Source organism: Pongo pygmaeus, chromosome 4, assembly GCF_028885625.2.
Source record: "Pongo pygmaeus isolate AG05252 chromosome 4, NHGRI_mPonPyg2-v2.0_pri, whole genome shotgun sequence".
Taxonomy (NCBI): domain Eukaryota; kingdom Metazoa; phylum Chordata; class Mammalia; order Primates; family Hominidae; genus Pongo; species Pongo pygmaeus.
Genome location: NC_072377.2, coordinates 79,925,973 through 79,950,127, shown reverse-complemented (window position 1 = coordinate 79,950,127; position 24,155 = coordinate 79,925,973). Strand labels below are relative to the sequence as shown.

Below are 24,155 nucleotides of genomic sequence, written 5' to 3'. Positions count from 1 at the left end.
TTCTGAGGTTTAATGGGTTAGAAGACAGGTAGATAGCATTGCTCAAAAAACAAAAAACAGAAAGACATCTGACCCCATTCTTCTTTGGAGCTAGGCAGAGCTGACTCTTGTCTGAGCACTAAAAAGGCAGGTCTGGCAACAGGGCAAATGCTGATGCTCCTGCCAATGCCAGGCTGTTATGCTGGATTCATTTTACAGGACACACAGACCAATGTTTGGGAGTGGGAAAGTGGAAGGCACAGGCTTTGAAATCAAATAAATCTGGGTTCAAACATCTGTTATTACTAGTTCTATAATTGTGGACAAATTACTTAATTTTCCTAAGCCTCAGCTACTGTGAAAACTAAATGAGATAATGAATGTCTAATGACCTAGAGTAGAAAACAGTATATAGGTGTTCAATCAATGCTTGTTTGCCTCCCCCTTTTTTCCCCCTGGGGAGTTTAAAATACCCCATTATATGGATTTGGCCAAAAATATATATGTATCTGAGCGTAGCCACATGTTGTCTATCTCTGTTGGCTTTAGAGTTGAGGCATTTAAACAAACACCAGATTTTGAACCCAGGATTATCAAAACAACTAAACTACAGGTTAGGTCTTTGCTTTAAAAATTTATTCATCAGAGGATTTTTTGTTATTGTTGTTGCCAACTTTTGAACTTTGGCAAGCTCCATTTGCACTAAATCTGACAAAGACAAACAATACAAGCCAACCTTTAATCCAACCTGATTTAGAGAACTTGTTCCATTTATTCTTTAATATCCACTTCCCGCATAAGCCTCTGCCCACATTATCACATGGTTATCGCAGTGGGCCCTTTGAAGAGGCCTCAGGTAGAGGCAGTACTAAGTAGCACACCTACCTGTGTTGTCAAAAACAGTATCAATAAATGTGCAGTTCTTGAAGTAGGTGTTCACTGAAGTTACATCCTCAAAGGTGCAGGACTTAAAAACGGAGTCTTTGAAAGTTACAGATTTGAACTTGACCCCTATGAATCTGCCCAACACACAGAAAAATTCATATCAATCAATGACTGTGCCCATCAAAGTTTAAAGCTAAGTCAAATAGTTTTAGAGATGGAATGCCCCACTATGGACTGTCTTAATTATAAAGAACACAGAGTTCTGGATTTTCTTAGCTCTCTGCTTTTTCTCCTTTTTCTCATCCAGGCTGACCTTTGGCTATCTTGTTGCTTACCAATATTATTTTTCACCAGGAAAAGAGATGACACTCCTAACTTCCCTTAGCTTTTTGCAATGTTGGTAAAAAGTTTTGTGGGATATGCAACTGAAGATAGTTTGGGGATTACCTGGGGCTATTCTTTAGGTTTTAATCCTATCGTTTCTTCATATATATCTTTATTTGAATATTCTCTATTTGGGGTTAATGGCTCTAACTTAAGGAAGTCCTCCTACCCGATCTTTTAATAACTTTATTTTTCCCTAGCTGAAAATCCAAGTCTTCTTCATTCTAGAGAGAGAGCATGAGAATTCTGTTTCATTTATGTGAAGAATAACTGACTTGGGGTTGAAGAAACTCATAGGTGACGCTCATTTCCAGGATAATTTTTCTTCTCACAGCCAACAGATAGTCCTTGAACCAAAAAGAATTATGAGAACTCTGCTTATTTTTGGAAACATGAAGAATGATGAAACCTGTTCAGGTGCATTTTTGGGTGTTATAAGGGGGAATTCTACGTGGTAAAGATGGTAACAGTCATAATGATCATAACATTTTAGAAGGGTCCATGATTCAGGCCTTATCAGCATTGATAAGGACTCCCAGCAGACACAGATAAATATTCATTAATGTGTCTTGGTACTTTATTAAGAGACTATGAATGTACACTTAGCAGTCACTGAGAGGAAAATGCTTGTTCTCCTGGGGAAGGAGTTATTATGTCAATACCACTCTTATTAGGGGCAGAAAGGGACTGATCCTTCTAGGTAAGTAGGTTGATTTAAAAGCAATTTACTAACTATTGAGTACTTTCAAATTTATTCTCTCCCTAATACCCAATTACATGTGTTGGTTCAAAATGCACATGGCCTCACAGACCAATCAGCTTAAAAAAAAAAAAATCATTCCCATGGTACATTACCTGGAAATAATAATAATGATCTTGTTTCAATCCCCACTCCAGGGACCCAGAGTAAAAACATCTAAATGCACCAAAAGAGGCTAAATAATGGCACATCTTTAAAAAGTTATCAATTTTTCTATCATGGAACTGAATTTGGAAAAGGGAATGAATCAGTTTTATTTTCTGAATGGATAGTTCAGAGAGTACACATGGTGCACAATTCGAAAGGTTGAAAACGGGAAAAGTCAGTCTTTTCCCATCCATCCCCAGGCCACAAGTTCCTCTGCCCAGAATAACCATTGTTGTCAGTTTCTTGTGTGCTCTTCCAGGAGCATTCTGTGTCTAAAGTACACCTGCTTTATCTCCTTCTAGCCTACCTTGGAGGTTACTCCATATCAGTACATAAAGAGTTCCCATTTTATGATGCTGAATAAAAAAGCTATTTTTTTAAAAAATGAGTTCATTAATGGTATTTCAAATTTTCCTGAAGGACAAAAAAATTGTTTCTATCATCTTTTAAAATAAATGTGTAACATATATGTTTTACAAACACTGTAATACTATTAAAATTAGTAATCATTATATTGCTAATGTAAAAAAGTTCTAAGCAGTGACTGAGTATCCAGTTTAGAACTTTAACATATATTACTAAAAATACGACTGTCAGAGACACAAACATATATTAGAAATTTCTAATGGAGTAACAATACTTTTGAAAGTCAGTTTTCACCCTGGCATCACAGAGGACTTGACACTAAGCTTTCTGTGAAATGTTAAGTGCAGATTCAAGTCAGTGTTTTATGTGGGAGAGTGAAGGTGATCCCACTTGGCTTGGATTATGATTAGTTCCTTCATTGAATTGCTAATTTGAACAATTACCTCCTAGTTAGTAACCCTCTTTTCCTTTACACAGATCATAATCATCCCACTGAATTCTTTTTCATCTTTCTGAACTGGTTTTTGCCCTGGGGAACTTTGATTATTTTAGAGTTTTATTTTATCACTTTTGAAATTGGGACAACTTCCTAAGAATGATGTAAACTATCATGAACTTACATTGGCAATTATTTGTTCAGGCAACAAAAATACTTGGATATAAACAAGTACTTGGTCTACTCTTTTCCCTCTCTAAAAGAATGACCCAGGACCACCTCCCTCAGTCAGTTCTCTCTTGTCATCAAGAAGTATTTCAGATCCCATAAAGGAGACCCTTCCATCTTTCAAAGCCCTTTACTTTGGGGAATGATTCCTGTTCTCTAATTGAAACTCTTCCTGATGCAATTTAACCTCAATTCTAGATTCAGCGTATTGGGAAGGGTGAATTCTGAAAAGTGGCTCTGTTTCTCAGGAATAGAAGACTCATATAATCACATTTCAGATTTCTTCTGTGAATTAAATAATCCTATAGCCTGTCTTATTTTCCCATACTCTTCACTCTTCTCTTCCTTCCATTATTTTTGTTGCTCTCCAACATTGCTCTAAATTTTCCTTCCACACCAGTCACGTCCACTACCTAATAAATATGAAGCAACTTAGCTGCAAAAATAGTTTTAAGTAATGGATACACTTGTACCTTTTATTTAAAGCCTATTTGGAAGTATTGAAATTCACCATGAAAATGACTAAATGTACAAACTAAAACAAACAAAAAACTATGCCTGTTTCAGTTCAGGGAAGGCTAAGAAGAAATACGTTTTTGTGAATAGGTAGCAAATTAAATTATTTCAAGTTTCTAGACCTGCCATTGTCGTATTCCATTCCAGTGTGAATCTGATTTTCCATTGTAAAGTTAATACTGAAATTTGCATATTTATCTCTCTCCACATTTCTGGTTAGCAATGCATATTCATCGGACTGCAGATGTTTAATGACATCAGGGAACCAAACAGATAATCCATAGTACCTGCGAAGACAAAGAAATGTGAGTTTGTAAAGGCGCTAGCATGCCAGAGGCAATGAGCAACTCCCTGATGTTTTCAGAGTGGTAATGTAATAGTTCCTGGAGAATGGCTAGCTCCCTATGACATTATGAGTAATTCATCATACAGCAATCCATGTGTCCCTCTCCCCCAACGTTAATCTGCAAAAATCAAGCTTGAGAGATGGCCCATGGTTAGCTGGAGAACCCCAGGTATGTAATTCCTAAACCCTTCCTTTGGGAAGAGACATGCAGAAAGCATCCAATCCTATGCCCATACATGGTGCCTGGTCTGAATATGTCCTCCCAAAACTTACATGTTGGAACTTAAACCCCAATATAATAGTATTATAGGTGGGGGCTTTAGGAGGTGATTAAGTTAGGAGGGCAGAGACCTCATGAATGAAATTAATGTCCTTATAAAAAGAGGTGTGAGGGTGCTGCATCCCTCACTTTTTCCCGTCCATCCCTTCTACCACTGAGGACACAGTATTTGTCCCCTCTGGAGGACTCAGCAACAAGCTGCCATCTTGGAAGCAGAGACTGTGCCATTACTGCACACTGAATCTGCCAGCAGCTTGATCTTGGACTTCCAGTCTTCAGGACTGTGAAAAATAAAATTCCTATTATTTACAAATTACCTGGTGTGGTAGTTTGTTACAGCAGCAGAAATGGAGTAAGACACCTGGCATTCTGGCCCCAATATCTTTCTCATTATTCCAGTCTGCTCTGAGAAACTCTCTCTCCTAGTCTGGTGGTACAAACTCCTGGGATCCAAGCACGGTGAGAGCCCCTAAAGAATGACCTCTTTTGCTAATGGGGAATCTTTCTTGGTTCCTACACTGCTGTGATACTGCTATCCTGGGGGTACAGTGCCAGTTCCCAAGGTAGTTAGAGGCTGGGAAGAGGACGTTCGTGTTATTCTCAGAGATTCCAAGTTATTTCCCCTTTCTTCCTCTTGACCTCTAATGTGTTATTCTAACAGCTGTGTCATGCTGCTGTGCTGTTCAGTACAGAAGCCACTAACCACGTGTGCCTACCAGGCAGTTGAGATGTGGCTGGTTCAAACTGAGATATACTATAAATATAAAATACCACAGGATTTTGAAGACTTACGGAAAAAAAGAAGGTAAAAATTGTTGCTAATAATTTTTATACTGATCATATGTTGAAATGACAGTGGCTCACGCCTGTAATCCCAACACTTTGGGAGGCTGAGGCAGGCAGATCACAAGGTCAGCAGATCAAGACCAGCCTGGTCAACATGGTGAAACCCTACCTCTACTAAAAATACAAAAATTAGCCGGGTGTGGTGGTGCATGCCTGTAGTCCCAGCTACCCAGGAAACTGAGGCAGAAGAATAGCTTGAACCAGGGAGTCGGAGGTTGCAGTGAGCTGATATCGCGCCAATGCACTCTAGCCTGGCAACAGAGCGAGACTCCATCAAAAAACAAAAAACAAAAAACAAAATGTAGTATTAAAATTAATTTAAATTAATTTTATCTATTTCCTTTGTGTGTGTGTGTATGGCCACCAGAAAATCTGAAATGACATCTGTTGTTCACAGGATATCTCTATTGGACTGTGCTGCTCTAAAGTAGTACCTCCCAAGGTAAGGTCCCCGGACCAGCAGGATCATCATCCCCCACAAACCCAGGTTCCAGTGAGACCTGATGAATTAAAAACTTTGGCAGGGGAGTCCTCCAGGGATTCTTCTGACGCACATTCAAGTTTGAGAACCACTGCTCTAGTTTATTCCCAGTGACACTTAGCTACACAGGGAAAGAAGTGGGTATGGGCATAGCCTTTGCAGGAGGACAGGCTGGGTTTGAATCCTGGTCTTGTCGCTTACTAGCTGCCTAAACTTGGGCCAGTTATCTAAGCCTCAGTTCCCCATCTCTACTATTGGAATGATGGGAGTATCCACCTTCCTGGGTGGTTGCTCAGTTTAAATGGGATGTCAAGTACCTAGCACATAGAAAGTGCTCAGAAGACAGTATGAGTCGTTTTTATCATCTTTGTCATTAGGATTCCAGAAACATCTGTGCCTCAGGATTCCCACCCCTTTTCTTCATAGTAATGACTGTGGGGGTGTGAGGGTAGTTATTGAGGAAGAAATGACTTAGGGGTACAACATTTATGGCATTGTTCTCTAGTCACATACATGGGGCACAAACCTTGAAATGGCAACAATGAGGAGGGCACATTACCCTGGAACGTCCATCCATCATCAATGATGTGGAGGGCTTTTGGCTAATTTGTCATTTGTTTAGCAAACATTTACTGAACATGCACTAAATACTAGGCACTATTGAGGTTCCAGGGATATAGCAGTAAAACAAATCATAAAGCTTAAAATATGATCAATAATGAATTAGTAAACAAAATAAACAAGCCAGATAATGATGATTACTCTTTACACCTTGACAGCAGGACTTCCTTCTTGCTTATCTTTGTCTTCTTTGTCTTTAACCCCTTGCTTAGGTACAGAGTAAGCACTTAATATAGGTTAATATTCAGCCTTCCCTTCCTTCAGAGATTAATGGATTTTCTAGAGCTTGGGTGGGAATTACTTTACATATTCTAAGTCAACCCTCTTAATTTAGAAATGAGGAACTGAGAAATGTCTCCAAGTCACAAGCTAACCAAGTCACCCAGCAGAATGGGCTGCTAGGTCTTCTGACTCCCAGCTTCCTTCTTTCTCCATGTTCCACCTCCTCAGGCACTAAGAAAGAGTGGTCATCTTCGATCACTTGCCTGGTTTGATTTCGGGATGTTAAGAGATGAAACTTGCAACATAAATGTTAGGCTCTATAAGGTACTGAGATCCTGCTGACCTGAAAGTGTAGGGTATTATCTAATTTTTCTTTTCTAAACAGCAAATTAGGCAACAATAGAGTTGTACACACACATTCTAAAGTGACTATGTCAGCGATTAGCAAATAAAATCTTGTTATTTTCTCCCTATTTCCTCTTTTCCTAGAACACATATATGGCAGTTTAATTCATTTGTCAACAACTATTTATTGAGCTGCTATTACATGCCAGGAATATACATCAGTGAACAAGACATAAAATTATTATTATTTTTTTAGAAATGGTGTCTTGACATGTTGCCCAGGCTGGAGGGCAGTGGCTAGTCACAGGTGTGATTATAACACACTTAAGCTTCCAACTCCTGGGCTCAAGCAATCCTTCACCTCAGCTTCCAGAATAGCTTGGAATATAGGTGCATGGCACCACACTCAGCTTTGAACAAGGCAGTTAAAAACCCCTGTCCTCATGGAGCTTCCAGAGAGGGAAGCCAGAGCTTTACTCTTTATACAGAATAAAGGAGTGTTTTGCATATTAGAAGGTAGAAAGTGCTGTGCGGTAAAGTAGAGCTGAGAAGGGGATAGGGAGTGTGGAGGGGCTGCAATTTTTTAAAAAGAGAGAATGACATCACTCAGAAGGTGACATCTGAGGAAAGAGTTGAAGAGGGTAAAGAAATGAACTGGGCAGATGTCTGGAGGGGAAAGCAACTCAGGCAGAGGAACATCACAAAGGCCCGAGATGGGAACTGTTCTAGAATGTTCAAAGAAAAGCAGAGAGGCTGCTATGGCTGGGGCTGGGCAAAGGAGGACAGGACAGAGAAGTCATGGGGCAAATCATCCAGGGCCTTACTGGATTTTGCAGATACAATTGGTTTTGCTACCTTAGCTTTATGACAAAACAAATAAAATAACTGGTTTATAAAAACCATAAGTCTCAGCAAACCTAAGCTGAAAAAAATTTCTTCCTTAGCAGGTTAACAGCATCAAGCAGTATCAGAAAAGAAAGCAGCATGGCTGGGAGTTACAATGTGGACGTTGAACGATTTTGCTTGCCAAGAATTTAAATATCACTTACCCAAAGGACAGGGTGAACCAAACAATTGCAAGCTTTGTTGTATTATCCCTGACTGGGTAGTTGAAACATCTCATAAAAGTCAACCAAATCTGTGAAATATTAGAGAGTTAGTTTTCTCATGCAGTTACTTAGTCAACCCCACTCCCCGACCCCTTCCACTAAATTATAAAAAAAGCTGAGTTGTCATTGGGTTGGATTCATTTCACCTTAAAATGTAAAAGTTAAAGGTAATTGGAATTTTCATTCTTCAGCTTCCTGGATGCCAATGGACAAAGTAACTCAAGATTTGAAGGCACCCTGCCACTGCCAAGACTCCTGGCCTAACACTTTCCCTTCCCACAGATGGAATGTATTGGCTAAACGCTGATCAAGTGGGATCCAATTACCTGGCTCTAGTCCAGGAGTCAGGTGTCCCGGGCAGCAGGAAAGAACCTCACTCATAGGGCAGGCCCAGTAAACCCCTCTTCTGACTAACCTCAAATGCAATAAATTGACGTGCAGGTCATCATGGGACTTGTTACTTACTCCGTACAGCTCAGTGCGGATCCGAACAAAACACCTCCTATACCATGTTCCTGTGTCACTCTCAATTTCAATCAGCTCATCTATTTGTTTAGGAGTTTTTATTTTGTTTACCTGTAGAGAGAAACAGACCAAAGTGCTAAGTTACCTTCTCTGAAGTTGCTGAGTGTAGGCTTACAATTTGTTTTTACAGGAGCAAAAACTGACTCCGGCAATACATATATGAGACCATTGGCATAAGTATATGGATACAAACAGCACCTAGAAGAACTAAAGAAGGAATGAGTGAGAGGGAAAACCACAAAGAAATGGGGGAAGGGCAAGTAGTAATAGAATAATGTGAAACCAAGATGCCCTCCCTGAACCATTACTACAGAGACACACATTAGCAGACAAAACATCCAGATAAGTTAGATTCTGGATTAAGAATCATTTAGCTTGGGCTAAAGTGAGTGTACATATTTTTTTCTTTGAAACCTACTTATTTGATGAATTTGGCCCCTAACTATAGTTCTGAAAGCATTCCCATCATTATTCTCAGAGCACCACTTCCGGTCCTTTTCTTCCTTCTCCCACAGCCTAACCCATAGTGGCTAGTCAGCAAATACCCACAGGTAGCCATGATTCAAGATTAAGTGAAGGATTTTTGATTGCAAGCATCAACATGAATTTCTCAGCCATGTAAGGGAAATAAATGATAGAGGTTCAGCATGAAAAGCAGCGTCTATGACTCAGTTAGCCTCTTTTTGCTAAGGAAGAGAACCACAAGACGGGAGAAGCACAGAGAATGAATCCTGAAAATAGAAAAAAAGGAAGAATGGGTCCTTTGTGGGCCTGGCCCGCCTTCTCCTGCTAATCAAGATTTACCTGTTTTTGATAAATCTGAGAGGACATGGAAATGTGTACACATTACCCCTGCCAGAGGTTTGAACAGGTTTTTCCAGACATCCTGCCAACATTTAAAGGGGTAACTCTATTGGCAGAGTACAGGTACCTAGGCCAGTTTTGGATAGAGGTGGCTTGGGGACCCTCAGCACCTTTCAAATTATACCAAGTAGGCAGTAGCTTTTTTCGGGCCAGGTAAACAAAGATGTCTGTACTTAGCAAAAATAATCTCTGAGTTAAATATGGAATTCCAAATCAAATGCAATCAGCTCAAAATAATCCACGTAGGAATTATGTTTTTTAAAACTAGATTTAAAAAGTTTTTTTTTTTCTTTTCTTTTTACATCATGGGATAGTCTTAATCCAACATACTACTTTTCGGAGGCTTCCGCTTTTTCACTCATCGATATTTGTTTGTTCATTTATTCATTGGCACCCATGCGGGATGCAAACATAGGCAGCCATGTGGCTCCAAACAATTACCATACAAAACGAAAAAAAGTACTCTAATGGAGATCTATAAAAGATGGGAAGGAAATACTGTTCAGAACAACCTAGTTAACCTGGAAGTGAGAGAGAGGCTTCAGGAACTGCAGGCTTATAGAGAAATATGCTATCTGCCATGGATGTAACCTGCTTGGAGGGCATTCCAAGTGGGAGAAATACCATGTGCAAACAAATGTCCAGAGTTAGGAGGGAAAATAGTGCACCGGGAAACTGCAAAGAGTTTGTGATTCCTGAAGGATAGTAGAAGGTCAGAGGGCAGTGAATAAGGAGGACTGCACCAAATCAGCAGCAGTGGAGTGACATTTAGGAGGTGGAATAATAGAACATAATGGTTTCTTAGCTGTACCAAAGATAAAAGAAAGAATATAGTTTTTGGGTTTAGGTGGTGCTGGTGGTACCTACTGATGAAATTTAGGGCAATGATGAGGCTAATGATGAGACTCGTTAGGTGATAAATTCAGATTTAAAGATGCCATTTTCCCCCACCCCTCGCTGCCCAAAGATGCCATTTTTGAAGGGCCTATGTGATCTAGAAGGATGCCCACAAAGTCCTTCAACCTGCATGTGTGGAGCTCAGGAGATTTGTGCATTAGGAGACATGCAGGAAATAGCTGAGATCAGCTAAGGAGAGTGAATAGGGTTAAAATGGAAGTTAGCTGAAAATGAAGTCTTGGAAAACAATATTTAAGATAAGGGTACACTAAGAAGAGCTTCAGAGGAGACCCTAAGAGGGCCAGGCATGGTGACTCACATCTGCAATTCCAGCCCTTTGGGAGGCTGAGGCAGAAGGATCACTTGAGCCTAGGAGTTTGAGACCAGCCTGGACAACATAAGGAGACCCGTTGTTAATTATCTACAAATAATTAAAAAATCAGCCAGATATGGTGGCACATGCCTGTATTCCCAGTTAGTAGGAAGGCTGAGGCAGGAGGATCACCTGAGCCAGGGAGGTTGAAGCTGCAGTGAGCTGTGATCACACCACTACACTCCAGCCTGGGCAACAGATCAAGAGCCTGTCTCAAAAAATAAGAAAAAAAAAAAAAAAAAAAAAAAAAAAAAGGAGACCTTAGGAAAATGCATGCAACTTTGCTATACTGTGGATTTAAAAAATAAAAAGATAAATTTGTTATGGCAGAATCATGTAACAACTTTTTGAAAGTCACATATAAATGACTTTGAAATTATCAATCACTTTTGGAGTATATCCATCTTATTCTCCTGTAACCTTCATGTAACAACATTAACACATCGCCATTAGTGGACTTGGTAACTCAACCCTTTTGGAAGAAAAGGCAGGTAAGTAGGGCAATGAGGCCCTACAGAGACACCTTCTCAGAAGGTCTGGTAAATAAAGGGTTTTTCTTCATCTGGCTGAGAAGAGTTAAGTGATGTTGTATATCCATATAATGTCTCAAGATTCTTCCAGCCTTATGATCCTTTAAATTAAAATTTTTCCCCTCTATTGTACATCTACTCAAAAGAAGAGAGTCCTCAAAAGCTTCCAGGCCTTAATTGAGGATATCCATTACTTATCTTCATTTCTCCATTATACTGCAGAGAAAAATTTTGCTAATTAAGAATCTGTGATAATTCGGATAGAGGCCAAATTGCAGTTTATCTTTACAGTATGAAAAATTCATTTCCTAAATAAAATGAGATTAGTAAATGAGATAGCAGGGGACTATTTAATCAGAAGTGATTTCATGTGTTTTAAGAACTGTAATTGATGTTAGGTATAAGCCACTGAAGATCTTATTTAGGTTCCCACTTATGTCTTACTATATGTCCCTCCAACCTATTGTAGACAAAACATTTTTAGTCTTTTTTTTTTTTTTTTTTTTTTTTTTTGAGGTGGAGTCTTGCTCTGTTGCCAGGCTAGAGTGCAGTGGCACGATCTTGGCTCACTGCAATCTCTGCCTCCTGGGCTCAAGCCATTCTCCTGCCTCAGCTTCCCGAGTAGCTGGGATTACAGGCAGGTGCCATCACACCCAGCTGATTTTTGTGTTTTTAGCAGAGATGGAGTTTCACCATGTTGGTCAGGATGGTCTCGATCTCCTGACCTTGTAGTCTGCCCACCTCGGCCTCCCAAAGTGCTGGGATTATGGGTGTGAGTCACCACGCCTGGCCATTTTTAGTCTAATTATATGACTGCATATATCAAAAGATTTTAAACAACTGTTCCTTCCAAAACATTTCATGCAACCAATTTAAATTAATTTATACTGGCTTTCCCCATGGAGAATCAGCTTTGTAACTAGAGATGGAGGAATATTCCATGCAGAGGGAACAGCAGCACCGTGGCAGTGCTGTATAGTAAGTCAGATGTTGAGTGTGAGGAGCTGAGGGATGAATGTAGCTGCAGAGAGAGGGGAGCTAGAAAGCTGGCAGGAAGGAGACTGGCAGGGCCTTAGTGTCCAGAGGGAGGGTTTCTGTCTTTATCCTGAGAGCAATGGGAAGCTGCTAGAATGTGAAACTGGGGTATGTGTTATGTATGTATGTGCCCATACACATGGATGTATAATAAAATGAAGTATATATTTTTGGAACTATATCTATGATTCTTTTATACCTTATGTTCATGTCAAGCTATATCAAGTTGAAGCCACATTCTTAGATTACCTTTCTCTGGCTTCCTATATAGCTACTTTCCTTTACCAAATTCTGATTAATTATTAACCTGAGAAATGGCCATGTGTGAAATGTCTGCCTTTATATAAAAGTGTTACTAAAAATAATGTCCATTGTATTGTTCAATATCCCTTATAATAAGGCCTATGAATAAACTTTTCACAAATTAGAACAAGATAAAATTGGCCTTTCCTGAAAAGCGAATACACTACCTGAAAAACATTTCCTGAAAACCGAATACATTGCTTTATATCAATAATGATATAATTCATTAAATTTATCCTTTGCTTTGGTTGTCAGGTGATATGGTTTGGCTGTGTCCCCACCCAGATCTCATCTTGAATTGTAGTTCCCATAATCCCCATGTATTGTGGGAGGGACCCAGTGGGAGGTAATTGAATCACGGGGACAGTTACTCCCATGCTGCTGTTCTCATGATAGTGAGTGAGTTCTGATGAGATCTGATGGTTTTACAAGGGGATTTTCTCCCTTTTGCTCAGCATTTCTCCTTGATGCTGCCATGTGAAGAAGGACGTGTTTGCTTCCCCTTCTGCATGATCAGAAGTTTCCTGAGGCCTCCCCAGTCATGCTGAACTGTGAGTCAAGAGTCAATTAAACCTTTTTCCTTTATAAATTGCCCAGTCTTTGGTATGTCTTTATTAGCAGCGTGAAAATGGACTAATACATCAGGAAACCCAGAGATTAGTTTTATGTTCAGATACATTGCTTTGATCCTTAGTGTAATTGTTTTCTCACTTATTAGATACTGTTTTTTTTTTTTCAGTAAGTAATTTTACCATTTACTATGTATTCTAAGGTCTGTTAAAGGCCTTACGGTGGTCGTTATAGAGGCATATCTCTCTAAGATGTCTCTCTGACATCTTAGAGAAAATGTTATGGGGCTGCTGTGAGTGTATACCTTTGTGGGGGCTGAGTGTCACTTGAAAAGGTATGACCTGGCTGAGTGGAGGAAATGGCCCTGCACAGGCTGGCTCTCTTCTGGTAGCAGGTCTAGGAGAATCAGCTGGCAGTCCCTACACTAAGAATCTCTTGTCCTCGGGTACTGAGCCTGGGAGTCAGAGAGTAAGTCTGTGATGAAAATGCAGTCTTTCTACCTTAACCCCGTCTCTTGGGTTGGTGTTATCATTTAACCAACCACAGAGCCCTCGAGTCCTAGATAGGCATAAGTGAGGTTGGCAATCTATGGGCCAAAACAGCCCTCCGCCTGTCTCTGTAAATAAGGTTTTATTGACACACAGTCATCCCATTTGTTTTAACATTGCCTATGGCTGCTTTTGCACTATAATGGCAGAGTTGAGTAGCTGTGTCAAAGACCACATGACTTGCAAAGTCTAAAATATTTACAATTTTTCCCTTGACAGAAAACATGTCCCAATCCCTGGTGTTGAGGATTCTCTGAGGAGAAGACTCACCGTGAAGACCTTCTCAGGCTGACCCCGGGCTCTCATGTTGGTGTCATGAATTAACTTCAGAATCATCCAAGCTTCATCATGTTTTCCAACCTAAGAAATGAGAGTGGACAATGAAGTGCTAGGAGTGACACACTTGCCCTCCCTGATTTTCCAATAGCCATCTTGCATTGTCAGATCAAATGAGGTGTAATTGTGCAAATGTATCTCAGTACATCCCATTGGAACATACAGACTATTTGGATATCACTGAATACATGAACAGTTCAAATAATGTGGTTATAACTAGAAATAGTATCTCCAGATGGTAAAATTTTGCTATAAAACAATAAATTATGTTTTCTTCATTGAGCCAAGTTATTTGTTAAGGAGAAATGTGAGTGCTTTCTAGCCACGAGGCAGCTTTTTTACATGTTAGTTGTTGAAAGCAGGTCTCCATGAAACCAAACCCTCCATCATTCTATAATAGGAAGGGGAAATGTACCTCTCAAATAGGCAAATGTGCTTTCCTAGAATTAACAAGGAACTTTTTCCAATAGAGGTGGGCTACCTGAGTATCTGCAATAATAAGTGTTACCTCCAACAAGAATCGTGGGCTTTCGGGCATGAACGTGAGGGCCACCACGGAGGAGACACAGGGGAGTGCACAGACGATGACAAACACACGCCAACTGTGAAACTGGTAGGCCGATCCCATGCTGAAGCTCCACCCTGGAAAAGGAGGACAGGGAGAGTGAGGGAGAGCTCCTCCCAGACAGCCTCCTGGGAATGTCACCCGGGGTGCCTGAGCCATGGACTTATTAGTCAAGTCTTACTATCCACAGAGCAGTGAGCTGATCTGGGCATCAGCCATGGTGGCTAGCTCAACTTTAAGACCCCCAGTGGCAGAGCTGAGAAGAAAAGTGCTTGGAACCAAGGGGGTCAAGGCCTAAGTATGAGGGTGCAGGTATGCATGTACCAAAACCCCAAAGGCCAACATAAATTTGGGATGCTTTTTCCAATAGACCACTGTGCTAATTATCTTTTGATTGCTCTTCCAGATCAGTCTCCACTCTTTCCCACTCTGCTGTGTGCTAGGGAATGGCCCTCTATGGACTGCATCAGCTGGCTCCCTTGCCCACTGGCTTGTAGCTAAGTTTGAATAAAGGAAGGAAGGCAAGAGAACAGAGTGAAGGAGGGTTGGGATATTTATTTCCCTTGCTTCCCTTCTCCCTTCCCCCTGACTGGCTGGAGGTCTGGCAGTGGGTTCTCTCATTTCCTGGGCCTTCTTTCACAGCAGCCACAGCTCTTGTCAGGGTCTGGCCACCCCTCCCTCCTGTTGCTCTTTGAGGCATAGGTGGATCCAGGGTGCTTTATTATTCCTTATTGCTTTCTCTGAATGGTTCCCACATATTCATAAAGAGTCCCTTCACTAAACACCTTTCCACAGCCCCTTTTGAGGGTGTCACTAGCTTCCTGCTGGCACCCTGACCAGTACAATTATTAGGAATTGGCGGTTGCTGCATGTCTCCTCATCCACCTCATGAAATAGATCCAGAGAATTTTACATTTCTAAATAGAAGACTTTAACTTCTAAATATTATAAAAATATAAATTTTTATATAATATAAAAATAAGCATAATGGGATATAAACAGAAATCCTTTCAAGAACTAAAAGAAAGCTAATATTTGAATAAACATAAAATGGTTGAAAGCAAACCATTTTATATCCATTCAAATGAATATAAAATTCATTCAAATGGCTGGTTCTAAATGAGAAATAATGAGGCATATCAAATCTAATTGAAAACAGGAGATTTATAAAGGCATAGATGAATTATGTGAGGTGAAATTTTAATTTATAGCAATGCTTGGTATTTATATGCCTTTTTGTGAACAAAAATCAGATAGTATACATCTCCAGGAGAGCTGTATAATTACTCATTGTTTACCTGGGAGCCAAGTGAGATTCTGAAGGTGATGTAACTTCCTCAAGGCCACAGAGCTGAAGTTACACCTTAGTCTTTCCTGCCAGGACTTGAGACAGAATCTTACAGCCACACACAGCCTCATGTGTGTGCACACTTACTCATTCTTAAATGCTGAATTTGTTGACAAATGATGTAAACATCAATGACATGCTATATTAATCTTAGATTAGTAGAATCTGGGAATTTAATATATGAAGATAGTGTGTATTACCATATTAATTATAAACTGTAGAGTGTATGATTGCTATGATGTCTTATGTAGCAGAAGTTCAAAACTCTCACATATCCAAAATGCAGAAAAAACCCTATGATGGATCAGAGAAAAAAACTTGTTGACTTCACATTTGATCTCAGAGCTTCATATAAAGAACTTCTTTTTAAAAGCTCTAAATCCTATTACTTTAAGGCACTGAAAGAAAAATAAAAGCTTTAGGTGGCTGAGTTAAGCAAATGCAATGTTTTAAATTTCAGGCCACAGCACATTTCATAAAGTATAGGGGGAAACAACGAAGACAAGAGAAGGGAAGGTCTCTGGTACCACTGTTCTTTAGTTTTAGTTTTTGTTTTTGTTTTGAGATGGAGTCTCACTCTGTTGTCAGGCTGGAGTGCAGTGGTACAATCTCAGCTCACTGCAACCTCCACCTCCTGGGTTCAAGCAATTCTCCTGCCTCAGCAGGAGTCCTGAGTAGCTAGGACTACAGGTGCATGCCATCATGCCCAGCTAATTTTTGTATTTTTAGTAGAGACGGGGTTTCACCATGTTGGCCAGGATGGTCTCAATCTCCTGATCTCGTAATCTGCCCACCTCAGCCTTCCAAAGTGCTGGGATTACAGGTCTGAGCCACCGCGCCCAGACTTGTTTTTGTTTTGTTTTGTTTTGTTGAGATGGAGTCTCACTCTGTCGCTCAGACTAGAGTGCAGTGGCACCATCTCGGCTCACTGTAATCTTTGCCTCCTGGGTTCACATGATTCTCATGCGTTAGCCTCCTGAGTAGGTGGGATTACAGGTGCCTGCCACCATGCCTGGCTAGTTTTTTTGAATTTTTAGTAGAGACGGGGTTTCACCGTGTTGGCCAGACTGGTCTCGAACTCCTGACCGCAAGTGATCCACCCGCCTAGGCCTCCCAAAGTGCTGGGATTACAAGTGTGAGCCACTGTGCCTAGCCTCTGGTACCACTGTTCTAATCAATTATGGAGGAAAAGTTCAATATTAAATTTGAACTCAGTTGAACATGGACACAAACAATAGTCACCAAGTCCCAGAACAGGTTGTGTGAGCCACTTGAGGCGTTTATCCAGCACTGTTTCGGAGAAATCTCTATTTCAATCGACTCCTACACATTAGTTATTGAAAAACAATAGACAATCACAAAAACAGGTTGACTTTTTTGTGTTCCTTGAGCCTAGTCGTGAAGGGCCCTCATGACTGGGCCTCATGCCAAACAACTTGTTACAAAAAGAGCTGGGGTCCCAGACTGCGCCGAAGCTTCATGAGACCTCTCCTTGTCTGTACATGGATGAGTGGCTGACTTTGGAGTCCAGCTGTTGCTTCCCAGTCTGGGGGTGAATCCTCCATAGTCTGGTGAATGTAAATCTCTTCCCTTCTCTCCTTCCCATTGCAATTTGCTTATTGTGTCAATCTGCTTATTATATCAATTTGCTTATTATATCATTTGCTTATTATATCAATTTGCTTATTATATCTGCATTGCCATTTACGTGGGCTAAAGCTTGTTTACCCCTAAAGGTATTGTGTGTGTGCCTTTTCTTTTCCCCTCACGTGTTTCTCACACAGAACATCAATTAGTTCAGAAGGTAAGTTTTCAAAGGCAAATAGGATGAAATGATTTAACCAAAGAGAAAGTCACTACAATGGATACAGCAGGAAGCTTCTTATGGTAGAATAACATTCCCTCACCCCTAAAGATGTCCTCATCCTAATCTGTGAATATGTTACCTTACATGCCAAGGGGCTTTGCAAGTGTTATTAAGTTAAGGATCTTGAGATAAAGAGATTATTTTATATTATGCGGTTGGGCTCAATGTAAATACAAATGTCCCTAGAAGGAAAAGAGGGAGGCAGGGACACTGAGAAAGGGAGATGGGTTGAGGGAAGCAGAGGTTAGTTTGGAGAGAGATTTGAAGATGCTGTGCTGCTGGCATTGAAGATAGAGGAGTGGGTCACAAACTAGGGAATGCAGGTGGCTGGTAGAAGCTGGAAAAGACAAGGACACATAATCTCTCCTAGAGCCTCCAGAAGGAGACTCTAGAAGCCCTGCCAATCCATTTAAACTTTTGATCTCTAGAACTGTCAGATAATAAATTTGTGTTGTTTAAAGCCAACATGCTTATAGCGATTTGTTACAGCAGCAACAGAAATCAATACACTTCTTCTTACAGTTAAAGCTCTACTGCTAACTTGGCTGATAGAAGTTAAGTTGGAGAACCGTAGCATTCTCTATAAAACTTCAGGCTCCCTGCTTTTTTTTTTTTTTAACTTTGCATAACAAGTTTATTTTTTAAAAAGGCATATAGACAATAAACAAAGTAAATTTTAAATCAGATCTTAACTTCTGTCCTAGAATCGTTCCACTAAGTTCTAGTCTATGAAAACTTTTAGTTCAATAATCCTCATCTTCATCAGAGTCCATTACTTTTCTTCTGTTGAATTTCACTGTGGTTGTCTTTTCTGTTTGTTGGCTTACTTTTTTAAAGGATTTCTATTAAACCTAGTTCTGATACCTTCTCACTTAGTTGTCCATATCTTGTCATCTGTATAAGGTAATTCTCTATTGCTTTAGTTTTTTTAGTCTTTACAAGTGCTAAGTTACTTTACCTGGGCCGGGGGCCGACTGATTTAGAACTTGGGCTAAGATACTGTTTCTCATTTCTGCCTCCCTGTGCTTTGCTTCCTGTTGGGCCGCATCGCCAGGATCCTGTCATCCTGGCAGGCTCAGACCCTGTCGCGCTCTCAGCACCGGGAACACAGCGGACCCTCACCTGTCGGCTGAACTTGGGTCAGAACAACTGAATTCCGGAAAAACTGAATTCAGCCCGGCTGCAACTGCTGGCTCCAAAAGCTGAGATTGTGCTTAGACCCAGGCCTGGCAGGATGAGCCTGCTCTGGGCCAGGGGACCCCACACCCCCACACCCGGGCAGGTCCCGCACCTGGCGGCCCCTGACGCCTGCCTCGCAGGCACCCCACGGGGAAAGCAGCCAGGCCACCTTGGAGCCAGCCACGAGGCCGCCGGGGCAGGCTCCCTGCTTTTGCTTGGACTTCTCCAGAAGCCTCTCCAAGGACGCCGGGCTCCATCTTGACAGCTGGTCTTGGGAATTTTGTTGAATTTTTTTCTTCACTCTTACTGCTCTGGAACATCATATCAGCTGATGGAGAGACTGATTGCAACATGATTTCAGTCTGGCAGTTTTCAGCCTCCCAAGGAATTGGACCACAATCGAAACCCAGAAGAGAGCTAACTGATGCAGAGTCCAGCTCTGCTCAGCTTAGAATCATTTCTTCAGGTGTAGATTCTTCCATTGAACAGCTGAAGTTTAGCCTACTTGTTGCTGTTGAGGTCCTTCTCTCCTTCATTGCTTAGTGTGTGTGTGCATATGCGTGTGTGACACACACATACGAACACACACATGCTGGTGGTGTCTCTCTCTAAAGGGTGTGTTGTCCACTCATTTCTCTCTCCATTTGTTTGTAATATGCTTTTTTTCCCCCAGTATCCAAAACCATTTTATACCTTTTCCCATTTCTCTTCAAATCTCCAGCAACCAACTCCACTCCTGGCACTTGACCTTACTTCCTATTTCTTAGAGGAAATAAACACAGAGAGAAGTACATACTCCTCATCTTCTCATCCCTGAATCTATTCATCCACCTGCCCCTGTTCCATCTCCCTGTCTTCTCTTTGGTTACAACAGATGAGCCATCCATGTGCCTAGCTAAGGCCACCCTGCTCACATGGGCGGTGGAGCTCATCCTTCTCTTTCCCTCAAGGACAGAACTCCTGTAAATATCTGTCCCTCCTCTCCAACCCTCATCGTCATGTTCTCTCACTTTACTTGATGGGTCATTCTATCAGCACATCTCTATCTGACACCTGAGAAAGAACCCTTCCTCCACTCCCACAGGCTTCTCCAGCTGCACTGCTATTCTTCAGTTCCCCTTTACAGTAAAACCTCAAAAGGATGGTCTATAGCCAGTCTCCACTTTCTCTCCCAGTATTCTCACCCCAAACAGGCTGTCCCCAAATTCCACAGAAACTGCGCTAACCAAGGTCACCAGTCTTTCTTATATTTAATGGTTGCACTCTAATCAAACTCTCTAAATCATTCTCTATAGCTGTCCATTCCACTGTTTTTTTGTAAAACTTTTTTCCCTTGGCTTCCTCATCACTATGTGCTAGTTTCCTTCCCACCTCACCGGCTTTCCTTCAGTTTCCTTAGCTGGCTCCTCTGACTGTCCCACAAAGGTTGGCACAGTCCAAATCGTGGTCATTAGTCATCTCCTCTCTCCATAGGCCCTTTCTAGGGGGACTAATCTATCTCCATGACTGTAAGTGCCACCTGCATGCCACTGTCTCTGAAATACATTCTTTTCTGTTCCCAGAGCTCCAGAAATATACCTTGACCTGCCTACTTACATCTTCACAGAGATGCCTAATGGGTGTCTCAAAGTTACCATGTCTAAAATAGAATTTTGGTTTCCTGCCACACTACCAAGGAAAACTGTTGTTTCTCTCTTACCCTTCCCTATTTCAGCACTGTCAGACCCCAGATACACGTGTCAAAAACCGAGACCTCATCCTCATCTTCTTTTTCCCTCACAATTCCCAATGTTCAATCCATCAGCAAGTTCCAGCTCTAAAATCTACCTCAAAGCCACTCACTTCTGCCTGTCTCCATAGCACTGCACAGGTTCCGGCCGACATGGACCTTCCCCTGACCTTTAGCAACAGCCTCCTGTTTGGTCTCCCTGTCACTCTTGGTCCTCCATAGTCCACTTTTCCTATAGCAGCCAGAGTTGTCCTTTTAAAATGTCAATAAGGTCACTTCACTCTGTCACTTGAAAGCCTCCCACAGCTCCGAGTACATTTGGAATGAAACCCAAATGTCTCATCGTGGCACCTAAGGCCTATGTAGACTGCTTCCTATTCATGTATCTGAGCTCATCTTCTGCTCGTCCTCTAACTGGCTCGAGCCAGTCCCATTGACCTGCTTCCAGTTCTCTGAACATAGAGCTTAATCCCATCCTAGGGGCTAAGACTTTTTTTCCTGGAAGCCCAGCCATTCATGAGAAAGGATAGAAAGGATGTTTGTTGTATTTTAGCCAGGCTTTCTGAGTTTTGAAGTGAGGGTTTTCAATGTTGTCTCCTAGGAGTCTTGGAATGTGATGTTTTCCTGGTCTGGACAGCTCTACTTGAGTATTTGCATGCATGGCTGCTGGCTTCGTACCTTCCAGGATTCAGCTTAAGGTTGTCTTCTCAGAGAGGCTCACATACCAAATCCCACTCACGTAGGCCTGTTTTATTGTCTTGACAGCTCTTATCACTATCTAAAGTTGTCATATTCATGTATTGTTTACATATTACCTGTCCCTCTCCCATCAAGAGAGCAGGAACCCTGCTTTTCCCACTCATCAAGACCTCCTAAGCAAGTGCTAGTCCATAGGAAGTGTTCTTTCAATGTTTGTTGAACACACACACACACACACACACACACACACACACACAATGTGTACATGAGCATGGGCAAAATCACTGCAGGCTACAGGACCACAAACCCAGATTTTCTTTTGATTATTTTCTTTCTGAATCTACACTAAACAGCAAAATAACTTTGATTCACTTTTTCAGATTAAGTTTGTATCTTCATAGAGTAAAACTTTATTTGTTTTTAGTTATACAGTTCTATGAGCTTGACAAATGCAGAGTCATGTAACCACCATCATTATCAGGGCACAGAACAGTTTCATCACCTCAAAACATTCCCTCCTGCTGCCCCTTCAGAGTCACCTCTTCCTCCAGCCCTAACCCCTGGCAATCACTGATCTCTTGTCTGTCCCTATAGTTTTGTCTTTTCCAGAATATCATATAAATGGAATCATACTGTACATAGCTTTTGGAATCTGTTTTTTTTTTTTTTTTTTTTTTGAGACAGATCTCCTCGGTCGCCCAGGCTGGAGTGCAGTGGCGTGATCTCAGCACTGCAGCCTTGGCTTCCCAAATGATTCTCCTGCCTCAGCCTCCCAAATGGCTGGGACCACCGGCAAGCGCCACCATGACCGGCTAACTTTTTGTAGAGATGGAGTTTCACCATGTTGTCCAGACTGGTCTTGAACTCCTGGGCTCAAGCCATCCTCCTGCCTCGGCCTCTCAAAATACTGAGGTTACAGGCATGAGCCACTGTGCCCAGTCTTGGTCTGGTTCTTATACTTTGCGTAATACAGTCGAGATTTATGCAAACTGTTGCACATACCTGTGGTTTGTTCTTTTTCATTGTGTTGTAGTATTCCATTGTGTAAATATATCACATTTAGTTTATCCACTCACCAGTTGAAGGACACTTAGATTGTTTCCAGTTTTGGGTGATTATGAATAAAGTTGCTATATACATTTCATACAGGTTTCTGTGTGCCCCCAAATTTTCCTTGGGTAAATATGTAGGAGTGGAATGGCTGAGTCACATAATAAGCTCATGTTTAGCTTTGTAGCAGACTGCCAAACCATTTCACACACTGGTTGTGCCATTTTGAATTCCCAACAGCAGTGTATGCGAGTTCTAGCTGCTTCGTATCTTTCCCTTCACTTGTTAGGTTTCTTTTCTTAAATTTTAGCCTTTCTTGGCTGGGCGTGGTGGCTCACGCCTGTAATCCCAGCACTTTGGGAGGCCGAGGTGGGTGGATCACGAGGTCAGGAGTTCAAGACCAGCCTGGCCAAGATGGTGAAACCCCATCTCTACTAAAAATACAAAAAATTAGCAGGGCGCGGTGGCAGGCGCCTGGAGTCCCAGCTACTCAGGAGGCTGAGGAAGGAGAATCACTTGAACCCAGAGGGTGGAGGTTGCAGTGAGCTTTTGGAATCTGTTTTTTTTTTTTTTTTTTTTTTGAGACAGATCTCCTCGGTCGCCCAGGCTGGAGTGCAGTGGCGTGATCTCAGCACTGCAGCCTTGGCTTCCCAAATGATTCTCCTGCCTCAGCCTCCCAAATGGCTGGGACCACCGGCTGGAGTGCCATTGCACTCCAGCCTGGGTGACAGAGTGAAACTCTGTCTCAAAAAAAAATATATAAAATAAAATAAAATAAATAAATAAATAAATTTTAGCCTTTCTTATAGGTATCTGGTGGGATCTCATCACAATTTTAATTTGTGTTTCCCTAATGCCTAGTGATATCTTCATTTACTTTTTGTTCATTCATTCCTACTTTAGTGCCTATATGTGCCTGTCATAATGCTGTGATATGGAGACCGATTCCCTGATCTCAAGGAGGTTATAATCCATTGAAAAAGGCAAATATGTTAACAGACAAGGCCAGATGTGTTGGCTCACACCTGTAATCCCAGCTTTTTGGGAGGCCAAGGCAGCAGGACTGCTTGAGGACAGGATTTTGAGACCAGACTGGGTAACATAGCAAGAGTTCATCTCTAAAAAAAAAAAAGAAAGAAAGAAAGGAAGAAAAAAGCCAGTTGTGGTGGTGCATACCTGTGGTCATAGCTACTAGGTGACAGAGTGAGATGCTGTCTCAAAAAAAAAAAAAAAAAAAAAAAAAAGGCCAGGTAGTGTAGCTCATGCCTGTAATTCCAGCACTTTGGGAGGCTGAAGTGGGTGGATCACCTGAGGTCAGGATTTCGAGACCAGCCTGTGCAAAATGGCAAAACCCCGTCTCTATAAGAAATACGAAAGTTAGCCAGGCTCATGCCTGTAGTGCCAGCTGCTTGGGAGGCTGAGGTGGGAGGATCACTTGAGCTCTGAGAGGGAGTCCTGGAAAGGGTGTTGGGTGCTCCTCCTGCCTTGTGGCATGTCCCATGGCAGGGGGCAGGGTCAAAGGCTGATGGGTGATAACCTGTGGCTTGAATGAGAGATGGACACCATGAAGGCCTCGAGAAATGACCCTGCAAATGCTTTGTAAAACTATGATACCATTCTCTGGATTAAAAATAGATACAAGAATGAAGGGGTAAAACACTGACCACCATCACTACTCAGCCATCAATTCTCAGAACCTGCTTCTGAGCTCTATTTTAAGTGGCTTAAATTTGAATCTGAGAGCTACACAAAGCCTACACTACAAAATCAGAAAGTGGAGAGACAG

At 41.5% G+C, this 24,155-nt stretch overlaps 1 protein-coding gene across 2 annotated transcripts in view; it reads right to left on the bottom strand.

Moving 5' to 3' along the window:
* SV2C (synaptic vesicle glycoprotein 2C) overlaps window positions 1-24,155 on the bottom strand; it is a 280,624-nt gene that overhangs the window by 65,142 nt on the left and 191,327 nt on the right. For both annotated transcript variants that reach the window (XM_054489369.1, XM_054489368.1), the window contains exons 5-10: window positions 14,441-14,574; window positions 13,867-13,956; window positions 8,417-8,527; window positions 7,892-7,980; window positions 3,824-3,988; window positions 865-998 (exon numbers count right to left, since the gene is read on the bottom strand). In XM_054489369.1, coding sequence (XP_054345344.1) covers window positions 865-998; window positions 3,824-3,988; window positions 7,892-7,980; window positions 8,417-8,527; window positions 13,867-13,956; window positions 14,441-14,574 — 723 coding nt within the window. The remainder of the gene's footprint in view (window positions 1-864; window positions 999-3,823; window positions 3,989-7,891; window positions 7,981-8,416; window positions 8,528-13,866; window positions 13,957-14,440; window positions 14,575-24,155) is intronic.